The 12,470-nt window shown below is 46.2% G+C and overlaps 1 protein-coding gene across 1 annotated transcript in view; it reads right to left on the bottom strand.

The window, feature by feature from the left end:
• Hacd3 (3-hydroxyacyl-CoA dehydratase 3) overlaps positions 1 to 8,871 on the bottom strand; it is a 36,694-nt gene extending 27,823 nt beyond the window's left edge. The window contains exon 1 of the mRNA XM_041679561.1: positions 8,625 to 8,871. Coding sequence (XP_041535495.1) covers positions 8,625 to 8,711 — 87 coding nt within the window. The 5' untranslated portion in view covers positions 8,712 to 8,871. The remainder of the gene's footprint in view (positions 1 to 8,624) is intronic.
• Between the last annotated feature and the right edge of the window lie 3,599 nt (positions 8,872 to 12,470).

Raw genomic sequence — 12,470 nt, 5'->3', positions numbered from 1 at the left:
CCAGTACTCTACGTCTCCAATCTGAAGGTGCAAGCCCAGCAGAGGGGCATAAGATCCCAGCTTAAACCAGGGCCTCTGCTCGGTACACAGACCCATAAGGCTGAGGACACGTGATGACCCTGCCTTGACTCGTTGGAATTATGCAAGACAACAATCTCTATCCTAATTTCAGACCCACTCCCAAGAATTCACTAGGAGCTGTGTTGGGAACTGGGTCCCTCATCTTCTGGTATTGTGTTTCCAAAACAGATAGGGAGAGAAAAGTAAGATTCATCCCAAAGGGAAAACTGAACTAAATCTATAATCTCTTCCACTAAATATAGCAAGGATGACTCTAGTCTCATGTCAACCACTAGAAAAGGGGGACTACATCTCTGGGATATTGTGGGGGGGGGGGTCATTAGTAAGAGAAACAGACACGCTTTGCACATTTTAATTTATTTGGTTTTTCATACTGCTGGAGACCAAACTCGGAGCCCTGTGCATGATGGGGTGGGTGCTCTACCACTGAACTATATATACTCCCCAATCAACACATATTTCCATGTAAATATTATCATGGAGGCTACATAGTTCTGGGATGTCTTAGCGGTAAGTTTCCAACATAGGTCTTTCCTTATGTTCCACATGCCCTAATTCCATTGGGTAGGGGACCAAAAGAGGCTTGGGTGGCCTGGTTTTCTCTCCTCAGGCAGACAGATATGTCCAAGCAAAGCTGACATACTTGGCCATACCACAAGCTAAGTAGGTGGTTAAACATGTTTGTGAGCCAGAGGTTTCAGGTGCTAACTCATCCAAAACAGAGCAGGCCCAGCCCAGTAGCACACTGTGCATGTTAAGTTCAACCTCTCCAAAGGTGATGGTCACGGAAGGACATCTTTCAGTTTTCGAAAGGCTTATATAGGGCTGGAGAGATGGCTCAGCAAGTTAGAGCACTAGCTGCTCTTCCAGAGGACCCTGGTTCAATGCCCGGCACACACATGGTAACTCACAACCATCTATAACTCCAGCCCCAAGGGATCTGATGCCCTCTTCTGGCCTCCTCAAGAACTAGTCATGCATTTAAAAAAAAAGGGGGGGGGGCTGGCAAGATGGCTCAGTGGTTAAGAGCATTGCCTGCTCTTCCAAAGGTCCTGAGTTCAATTCCCAGCAACCATATGGTGGCTCACAACCATCTGTAATGAGATCTGGTGCCTTCTTCTGGCCTGCAGGCATATATGCAGACAGAATATTGTATATTTAATAAATAAATAAATACTAAAAAAAAAAGAACTAGTCATGCACGTGGTGCATAGACATACACACAGAGAAAACGCAATAAACCGTATACATTTAAAATAGCCGGGTGTGGTAGCACACACCTTTAATCCCAGCACTCACGAAGCAGAGGCAGATGGATCTCGAGCGTAAGGCCAGCCTGGTTGGTCTATAGAGTGAGTTAGTTATAGATAGCCAGAACTATGACTATACAGTGAAACCCTGTCTTGAAAAACAAATTAATTAATTAAAAAGGCTTATTCCAGAAACAAATTCAAAACTGAAGGAGAGTGGGAGGAAGGGAGACCCTGTGACAGTAATAATCTCGGAGGATGTAACTTACATGGAAGAAGGCTGTGTTGCTAGGTGAATGGAACTTTAATATTGTTATAGCTACCTGGTACACTGAAACATGTATCATTATGAGCCAATAAATTGCCTAAAGGTTTTAAATGATACCAGCATAGCTGTACTAGAGAGGAGCTGAAGGCTGCTCTTCATGACTGATCAATCATTGATTGATTGATTGATTGATTTTGTTGAGACAGGGTCTATCTATGTAGCCCTGACTGTCCTTGGAAGACCAGGCTGGCCTCAAACTCACAGAGATCCGCTTACCTCTCCTCCCGGGTGCTGGGATCGAAGGCGTCACTGGCTTCTTTCTCCTCTTAAAGCATCTAAGTGTCCATGCCTGCAGGATGTCAGTTGTAATGCCTTTCTTCCCCTCACCTCCAACAGCTTCTTTCCTGAACTCGCCTTTGTTACAGTACTTTCAACACTGTTCTGAGTTATTATTTGTTAGTTTTTCTGATCCTCTGGACTTGCGCTGCTCCACAGCAGGAATCTGGTCATGTTTTGCTCTATACCCCCAAGCCTCGGTAATTGCTCAAGGAGTCAAAGTAAAGCAACGCACCCACTTTCTTAACCTTTGACACAAGTGCAGAGTTGGTGAACTTTCTACACTGTGGGTTGCCCTTCTCATTCACATCATGGATATTTAGCTTTGCCTGTGTGTGATGAGAACCTGTGCAGCAGAGTTAATGTGGCAGGCCTGAAGCCACAACCAGGAAGCAGTTCTGCAGGAAGTCTCAGAGATAAGGACCCGTGCAGGTGGAATCCAGACATGAAGACCCACAATGACTTAGCTCAGACTCCTCTCCATCCTTATTCCTTGTCTTGAGAGGGAGTCTTGAATGTACCAGCTACTGCTTTCCATGGAAGGATTTCCCAATAACTCTTCTCTCCATGTAATAATCCCACATTTTCACAAGGATCATTTTTTTTTTCAGTGCCAGGAATGGAACCCAGGGCCTTGCACGTGCTGGCCAGGCACTTTGCCACTGCATGGCATTGCCAGTCCTTGCATGGCTTCTTTTTTTAAAAAAAAAAAAAAAAATCTGGGTCATTGTGGTGCACACCTTTAATCCCAGCACCTGGGAGGCAGAAGCAGGTGGATCTCTGATTTTGAGGCCATCCTAGTCTACAGAGTAGGTTCCAGGACAGCCAGGGCTACACAGAGAAACTGTCTCAAAAAACACACAAACACTACAAAACTCTTACAAGACATCAGGTTTTCCCAGAGGGATGTTCACTGAAACCCCACCTGTTTGGTTACAAGTGTGTTTCTGGTGGCCTCTAACTAGACAATGACAGACACCTTTAGTAAGATCTGAGATTTCAACAATTAAAACAACACAAAAGAACACTGCAATGGATGAGGAGGCATGTACCTTAGTTTAAACAGCATCCCTTTTCCATCCTATATAAAATAATGGTGCATTTTGCAACCAGTTAAGTCTAAGGTATCATGAATTTCTAATTTTCAAAACAAAATACTGTCCTGAACTCTACTGACTCTTTTTTCAAAACTGTTTATATGTGGAAATTGTTTATGTACAAAAAGGGACTCTTGATTTGGGCTCTAAAATTATTCTAGTCTTAGCCATTTCAGTAAAACACCATTGGCTACTCTGGGCTTCCATCAAAATCATTGTGGCTCGATGCTGGTTCTTTCCTTTCTCTCCCTCCCCATGTTTGACTGATGATGTATTTATCTCCACATATCTCACTTTGTTCACAGTCTCCAGCTCCACGGTCATCTCTAGATGAGCCACCTTACTGCTTGCCCATGCTATTATAACCTCCTTTTTAAAATGCTCTCCCAGGGGCTGGAGAGACGGCTCGGTGGTTGTGAGCACTAGCAACTCTTCCGGAGACCTGTATTTGATCCCAGCACCCACACGGCAGCTCACAAACTGTCTAAACTCCCGTCTCAGGAGAGCTGATGTCTCCATAGCTTCCACAGACACTGCACGCACGCGGTGCACAAGCACACATGCAGACAAAAAATCCATACACAGAAAGTAAAAATAAACCTTCAAGAGGAAAAAAAAAAAAAAGGATCTTCCAAAGCCAGCTCTGTAATCCTTCTACCCAGAGGTAGAGGCATGAGGCAAAGAAGTTCAAGGTTATCCTCAGCTACAGAGCCAGCCTAAGATCGCCCTGTCTAAAAGAAAGAAAGGGGGATGTCCTTTTAATTTCACATCATAATGCTCCATTAAAAGCCACAGAGCAGATGCAGAGAGCCACCCCCCCCCTCACACACACACACACACACACATACAAGGTGCTGGGATGCAAACACAGGCCCCTGCCACAGGCTGTCAAGTACTCTACCACTGAGCTGTACCAGCAAGCCCCTGAGCAATTTTTAAAACACAGATCCTAAGGAGTCATCTTTCTGCTCAGAACTCCTCAATAGTTAAATGAGAGCCAAGCTCCTTGCCATGGTAACAAGACTTTACATGACCTACATCTTTAAACCCTCCCCCTCTCCCTCTTTTCCTTACAACACCCCACACATACTAATGTCCTTTCTGTTCCCCTAGAACCCTCCAAGTCCCAGGCCTGTGTTTAAGTCTGGGTACTAGTCAGAATGTTGTATCTCTGGGTTTCTTTTCTTTCCGCCCCCCCACCTCCAACCCAGTTGTGCCTCTTTGTCTATTTTTGTGTGTGACACGGAGGATCAATCCCATGGCCTCTCAAGCATTCAAAGAACACATTCTTCCTCTGAGCTACAACGCCAATCCTACTCCATGCCTCCTGCATAACTCTTTATCCTTCCAGTTTCTCTTGGTTCAAACATCATTTCCCCATAAAGCCTTTCTTGACTGCTTAATTTAAAACCGCCCCTACCACTTCAGCACTGTATTTTTTCCATGGCACTCATCTAGACAAGGCTTTTACTCAGCAAGCTATGCCCTGTGTGCCCACAGCAACCTGAAAATGCCACTTCGTATTTCATGTTTTCATCAAGTACCTAGGTACATGGCCTTATACCTGAATCAATTCAAAGGACTGAGTTTACCACTTTATGAGTATTTTTGCTTTGTGATTATGAACAATGTAGAGTTTCTAAATTTTATTGTGAAATATTTCAAGCAATTAACCAAACACTGAAAACTATAACAAACATTGCCATCCATAACTAGTATCCGCTGACATTCTGCTCTATTTATGGCTTAAAAGGAAATAAAGCAGACTAATGCAGTTGTAATTAGTTAAGCATATCTTCAACTCAACCAGACACTACCAAACTGATTTTCAAAAAAAAAAATTTACCAATGAATACTCATACTAACTGTATTAAAAATGCCTCACTAAGCCGGGCAATGGTGGCGCACGCCTTTAATCCCAGCATTCGGTAGGCAGAGGCAGGTGGATCTCTGTGAGTTCGAGACCAGCCCGGTCTACAGAGCTAGTTCCAGGACAGGCTCCAAAGCCACAGAGAAACCCTGTCTCGAAAAAAAAAAAAAAAGCCTCACTGAGGACCGGAAAAACAACAGTAACAAAAGTCTCATTTGGGCCAGAATATCTCAGTGAGCAAGGAAGCTTTCGGTCAAGTTCTAGTCCCTGGACCCAATGCGAAGGAGAGAGCTGACCATGCAAGTTGTCCTCTGATCTCCACACATGCAGTGTCTCAAACTTACACACACACACACACACACACACACACAATCTTTTCCCTTAATTTGAGACCGGGTCTCACTATATAGCCCTGGCTAACCTGGAACTTGCTATGTGGACAAGCTTACTCACCAAGCTTTTCCTTTAGGGTTTAGGCTTTGGTTTCTTAGGATACTCTTCCGTGTCTAACACCACAGTCTCCTCGGCTCTCTTCAGCAGCTTCACTTCACGCATGCAGTTCACTAACCCACTTGAAGATGATTCTTGGGAATGACACAGACAGGAATCCTATCTTTCTGCCATTTGGATTAATAGTTCTCCTAATCCAATTTTCTGAAGTTTATTCAGAAAAGCCATCTTGACCGTATGATATGTAGACAAGTCTGCTAACGGCGACATTCTGCTTCACTGCTGTTTGTCTCTCATCTAAGACTCGGCGTCACAGCCCTATAACTCCACCTGCCTGTTTGGAACACTAGAATTTACAAATCACCTTTTTTGTTGTTTTGGTTTGTTTTTTTGTTTTTGAAGAAAGGGTTTTTCTGTGTAACAGCTCTAGTTGTCCTGGAACTAGCTTTGTAGACCAGGCTGACCTCGAACTCACAGAGATCCGCCTGCCTCTGCCTCCCGCAAGCTCAGATTAAATGTGTACACCACCACCGCCAGGCTCACAAATCACTATTAACACCAGTTCAAACATCAAAAGGGCCCTCCCTGTGAATTAGATATTATTATTCACATTCATGCAAATGAAGAGAATGAGGCTCATATTATTTATAGTCACCAGCTAGTAAATGGAAGAAAGGGGGCCCAAGTTCACACTTTCGATGACTTCTCTACCAGACACTGACAAAAAAAGGTATCTTTCAAGCAGAGCTGTGCATTGTCCAAAACAACTGAAATCTTGCTAAATGATAAATGAGCACAGGCTTGAACAACTGTGGTGGCTGAGGCAGACCTGTCCATTGATGCTGCCCTTCAACAGAAGCCACCACTCCCCCGCTGCCCCTTTGCTATTACTCACCTCAAGCACAAGGCCACTGTGAAGCTGTTTCTGCACACAATTCCTGTACACAAAACCAGTGGCTTCTCATCAGTCACTGACCCTGCAACCGGAAGACTGAGGTGACAACTGGACTGTGCCCAACATCCTGGGGGTGGGGGGCAGAACTGATCATCCCCAACGCTCTGAAACCCACTCATCAACTGGATGACATGCTATCAGAGGCAAAGAGGTATTAGAGCTGCCCCAGAGCCCAGAACCTTTCCTTAAGGACCAACAAGAGTGGGTGTCCTTAAATGGCTTGCACTGAGCAAATGAATTGCTTCATCTCGAGTCAAACCTTGAGCTAAAGCTCATTTCAACACAACTTGAGGAGATTAATCAAGAAAACAAACAGGCAGCTCTTGACAGTCACTAAGTTCACAGCCAGACCAGTTGAACATTACTATCTCACGGAATAACAACTTCTGAAAAGAGTACTCTGAAACCTCAGCAAAGTGAGACAAAACCTAATGCATAATTCTGTAGAAGCACAAACATCTGGTCTGTGCCCGCCAAAAAATACCAGACACCCTCCTCTCTCGGCCACGGTTGAATTCTCAGGTAGGCCTCTCCTCATCTTTTGTTTCAGAACCGCCGGTTTAACCCACAGCCTCTAAGCTACAGCGAGCTCCCTCTTCCATTTGCATTCCCAAGCACCAAGGCTCCAATCCCTCTTAATAGACGCTATCACCCCCGGCTGTGAAGAGAGTAGTTACAATGAACTTGGCTTTAGCTACAGGTGAGCGAGCACTCTGGAAAGTTCTCCCAGTACCAAGTAGACAGCAAGTCATGCCATTTCTGGAAGTCACCTCCAGTCCAACGAAAGAGAGGCAAAGAATTCCTTTAATGCCAGGGACCTGTTTCAACACCAAACCCCAACATTATCAACAAACATATTCATGAACAGACCTTTATGGTTTTGTGTAATATGCTTCCTTATAGTCAGAATGCCCTGGGAAAGGGGTGCTTGTCTGACTCTCCTCTATAAACCTGTAGTATCTTACACACAGTACTGACATGTTGCTTTAAAATGCCTCAGAATAGCAGATGTGAACCCCAGAAAGATAAAACCTCCATGTGGGGTGAGAGACTTCTTCCAAAAATTTCTTTAAAAACATTTTTGCTCTCCAAAAGAAAATTCCACCTTTTCCTCCAAACTCACGACTCTCCCTGTTAACATATTTCAAACATGTATCCCTGAACATAGTGGTGCACGCCTTTAATCGCAGCACTCAGGAGGCAGAGGGTAGTGGATCCCTGAGTTCAAGACCAGCCTGGTCTACATAAGTTCCACGCCAGACAGAGCTATGTAGGAAGACTGCCTCCAAAATATAAAAATTTAAATGGTTTTTTTCCCCCTATTTTAGCAAAGAATCCTGTAAGAGAAAGAAAACAAAGAGAAGTATTCATCCTATTCTAGAAAAGCATAGTTCAGGTTAGCTTAACACTTTAAATGGCACTCCATGCAATGTCACTGCTTACTCAAAGACATTCTGGCCAGAATTATCTTCATCGTTCACAAGGGGAAACAATTTACATTCCAGAAGCAAAGATTAGACTCAACTGGACACCCAGTACCTAGACCCCCAAAGGAAATATGCCAGCTGAATTGATGAATACAGAAAAGTGTCAGATTATGAGCAAGAAACAAAAGTAGAAAGAAGGTCGTTCGACTACCCTGGATGTCAAGGAGACTAGGGAGTAAGGATGGCTGTAGAAAGAACATTCCAGACCAAAATCACTAGCTCCACCATGACCAGAATACTCAATGGTCTCGCTAGAGACACGGAAGTTCCCAGGGATTTGATTTGCTCACATTAGCAGGCAAATGAGATGAAAATTGTGCTTAATGTAACAAGATAATTTCTTTATGCAAAGCTGAGCTCACAGCCTTAGAGAGAGGATGGAAATTATTTCCTTGGAGGGGGGGAATGTAGATTTCCACCACTGAACGGTTGAGGGGTTGTCCCCCCACACCCAGCTCAGCAGCGGGCCTTGAGAACGTCAGTGGGCCGCCCTGGCTGGATCTCAGAGTCCAGTCCTGGCCCAGGAGGCCACTGTCACACCGCACCTCAGACCCACAGAGCTCATCCCACGTCTCTGAGGGCCTCAGGCAACCCGCGAGCCAGCGGCCGTGCCACCAGGACCTGGATACGGCTCCCCAGGGCGCCTGCCAGGAACAAAGGAGAAGCCAGAGGCCACGCGCGAGACCCCCGACGGCACCTGCAGCCCTGGGAGGAGGCCGGGCACCCCACTCGTGGCTTCCACTGGCGCAATGCAGGAACGCTTACAAGCAAGGAGGGCGGAGGGTACCCGGGGCCGCGATCCCGCGCGGAGCCCGCAGCCTGGCCTTTACCTGCACGTCACTCAGCTCCACGCGCAGATACAGCTCACGGTGGCGCTGAGCCCAGTAGACGTGCGGCGTCAGCACCTGAGTCTCCATGGCCCACGCTGTAGGAGGAGCGGGGAGGTTCGGCTTGCTGCGCCTCGTTACTTCAGCCTGTGAGCCGCTGGAGCTGGCCGAACGCAGGCCGCCAACCTCCACGCTCCGCAGCCCGCAACTGTCTCGAGGTGCCCCACGCTCGCGGCCCGCGCTTGCGCAGTGAGGACAGGGGGGCGGTGCAAGCCGGGCGGGGGCCCGGGCGGGGGCGGGACGGCGACGGTGGGGGGAGGGGGCGGGGTGCGAGGGACGGCACCACGTGATCAGATCAGCGGCCGGCGCTGCGACCTTGGGATCTGAGGCTTCCTGGCTGTGCGCTTCGGGGAGGGTCCTTGCACTAGGGTGTGAAAGCGAATGGCTCTAATCTTCAAGGCGGAGCTGCGTGGAAGAGGCCTCTGCAGGGCAGAGGCAGGCGGATCTCTGTGAGTTCGAGACCAGCCTGGTCTACAGAGCTAGTTCCAGGACAGGCTCCAAAGCCACAGAGAAAACCTGTCTCGAAAAACAAACAAAAAAAAAGAAAAAAAAAAAACAAGTTATTGCAGGTTTTGATGAAAGTGCAATCCCTCTCTGGTCTTCAAAGCCACACATAGACAGAACAGACCCCTAGGTCGGCTAATAAAAAAAAAACACCTTTCAGCAATGATTGAGGAGCTGCACTTTGTGCTCTTAAGTAGTTGGCCACTAGTCACAGGATGGTGTTGAACGCTCAGAACGTGGCTAGCGAGGCTAAGGAGTTGATTTTTTTTTTTATTTACTAGGTAATGTAAATAGTTTATAACAAATGGCTAGTCTGTTTGTTGGGCAGTGAAGGCTTTCTTAAACAGGAAGCCTGGGACTAAGCGTGGTAGTGCACGCCTTTAATCACAATACTTGGGAAGCAGAAGCAGACGGAGCTCTGTGAGTTGGAGGCCAGCCTGGTATACAAAAGCTAGTTTCAGGACAGGCTCCAAAGCTATAGAGAAACCCTGTCTCGAAAAAAAAAGGGGGAAAAAAGAATTATCTGAAAGGGGGCGGGGAAGGAGGGAGGGAAGGAGAGAGAGAGAAAGAGAAAAGCCTGAACTAAAAGCAACACTAATGGCCTGGCAGTGTCTCATGCCTTTAATCCCAGTTCTTGGGAGGTAGAAGCAGGAGAATCTCTGTGAGTCCGAGGCCAGCCTGGTCTACAAGAACTAGTTTCAGGACAGCTAGGGCTACATAGAGAAACCCTGTCTCTAAAAACCAAAAGAAAAAAAAACTACATTTCTTGAATGTCTCATCTGCATCCAAAATCTTCAATAAGAAAATAGAAAACATTTCTCTCTCCCACCTTGTGTGTGTGTGTGTGTGTGCGCGCGCGCGCGCGCACACACACACACACACACACACACACACACACACACACACGACTGAGCTAGAAGACAACCCCAGGCTACATTCCTCAGGAATGCCCACATTGTCTGTTTTCAGGCAGTGTTTCTTATAACCCAGACCCTCCTCCAAACTTTCAGAGAGGAGGATTACTGTAAACTTCTGATCCTCCTGCTTCCAAAGGAATCCATTGCATGCTGCACATTTTTGAGACAGGGTCTCTCATTGGTTCAGGACTTGCCAAGCTGGCTCATCAGCTAATCCCAAGGATTGCCAGGCTCTTTTAGGCACTGATGATTAAGTTGGTGTTCTCATACTTGTGTGGCAAGCATTTTACTGCTGAAGGTCATCTCCCCAGCCCTCCATTGTCACAGAAGTGCTGCTGTCCCATCTGAGCTTTGTTCCCAGGAAAAATTTAGCTCAGTGAGTGGAGAGCACAAAACACAGAGAAGTTAATATGCAAATTGCTGAACTCACAAAGGGAGGAAGTCAGAACAGAACCAAGGTCAGCTATGTAACCTTGTGACAGGGCACCCTTGAGAGCCAAACTGTAGGAGCAAAAGTAAAAGCTGTCTGGGGAAGGGTCAGTGAACAGGGTGTGTGTGTGTGTGTGTGTGTGTGTGTGTGTGTGTGTGTGAAGGCGAGTGTAAAAATGCACAAAGATTAGATTAGGAAACTCTTTGTTTGCTTTGGAGAAGTACTTTGGTTCCACCCCACAGACATACAGGAACCACGAGAGTTTATTAAACTAGAGGTCATAAAATACATTCCCAGAAAGAGCCTCTCTGTGCCAAGGAACTGGTATTTGGCAACCCAGTTGGCAGTTAATGCAATCTGCCAGGTAGAAGATAAGGATAACAGTGACCCTGTGAGCCTTGGACTTAAAATGAGGTTTTGGGGCCAGGCGGTGGTGGCACACACGCCTTTAATCCCAGCACTCAAGAGATGGAGGCAGGTGGATCTCTGTGAGTTAAAGGTCAGCCTGGTCTACAGTTCAAGTTCCAGGACAGCCAGGCCTACAAAGAAACCATGTCTTGAAAACCCAATTTTTAAAAAAAGACATGAGCAATCTTCAATGTTCAGTTTACAGTGACTTCCTATGTATGTATGTATATATATACATATATATATATGCCTGTGTAATTATAACCCACATCAAGATCTAACAAATTTCCAGAGGCGACCTCTTATCAGTATGACTTCCCTTCTTTTAATAATTACTAACCAGAACTAGATGACCATAGTAGTTTTTGTCTAATCTTGACATTCATAGAAATGGAACCTGTGGTGTGTATACTTTTGTGTATTTTTGGCTCCTTTCATGTGTGTATGCATCTGTGTGTGTGTGTGTGTGTGTGTGTGTGTGTGTGTGTGTTTGTGTTTGCAGGGATGGACACATGAGTGTGTAGGTAGGGATGCACATTTGCTTGTGGGCATATAGAAGCCAGAGGCCAGCCCTGGATGTTGCTTCTCAGGTGCCATTCATTTTGGTTTTTGAGACAGGGTCATTTGAAGCTGGAGAAGAGCAATGGGCTAGGTTGGCTGACCAGCAAGCCCCAGAGATCCAACCTCTTCTGCCTCCCCAGCATTGGGATCACATGGGAGCTGGGATCTAAATTCAGTTCTAATGCTTGTACAGCAATCTTTTTTCTACAGCCCCAGCCTTATATTAAATAAATAAATAAGCCTTACTAAGGCTGAAGAGATGGCTCATCAGTTAAGAGCACCAGCTGCTCTTCCAGAACCTAGGTTCTATTCCCTGCACCCACATGGCAGCTCACAGCCCTCTGTAATTCCAGTTCCAGATGTCCTCTGTATCTGATACCCTCTTCTGACCTGTGAGGGCACCAGGCACACACATGGTACACTGTTGTGGTGAAAGACCCTCAGAGTGGTCCTTCCCTCAGGAGGAGACCCCTAACCCAAGGAACAGTCGAGACCACAGGCTGTAATTAGCAAGAGGTTTACTGGGTGGGCACAGGTACCTGTGGGCGGCAAAGTCCTTTCGGAGGACTTGCGCACCTGCAGGCTGGGAGAAGGTCTTTTTATAGGAAAAGGGTGGCAAAAGCAGGCATACAGAAGCAATGCATGGTTACAGGGATCTCATTGGTTAGTTCGAATGAGGCGATGGGTTCATTTAGAGGACAAATTTCCCAGAGACATGAAGGTCTGATAATAATAGCAGACTTGGCCCTATCTAGGATACATGTAGTTTTTCCCAGAACTGTTCGTTCCCTTCCTAGGCCTGGTGTCTGATCACAGATATCCTGTTTTGGCCTCCTAGGAGTACCAACTTTACCTTGAACTTACATTTGTTTGTGTGAAAACCTTACAAAATGGCATTACAGCAGCTAAGCTGGGATTTTTCAGTGGGTTCATGTGGGTCCGAGGAAGAATCAGGTTTACTCTAGGATG

This window comes from Microtus oregoni, unplaced genomic scaffold, assembly GCF_018167655.1.
Source record: "Microtus oregoni isolate MIOR12 unplaced genomic scaffold, Mior012 000032F_ref0000030, whole genome shotgun sequence".
Classification (NCBI taxonomy): domain Eukaryota; kingdom Metazoa; phylum Chordata; class Mammalia; order Rodentia; family Cricetidae; genus Microtus; species Microtus oregoni.
Note: the sequence above shows the minus strand (reverse complement) of the source record. Positions and strands in the feature narration are given on the sequence as shown.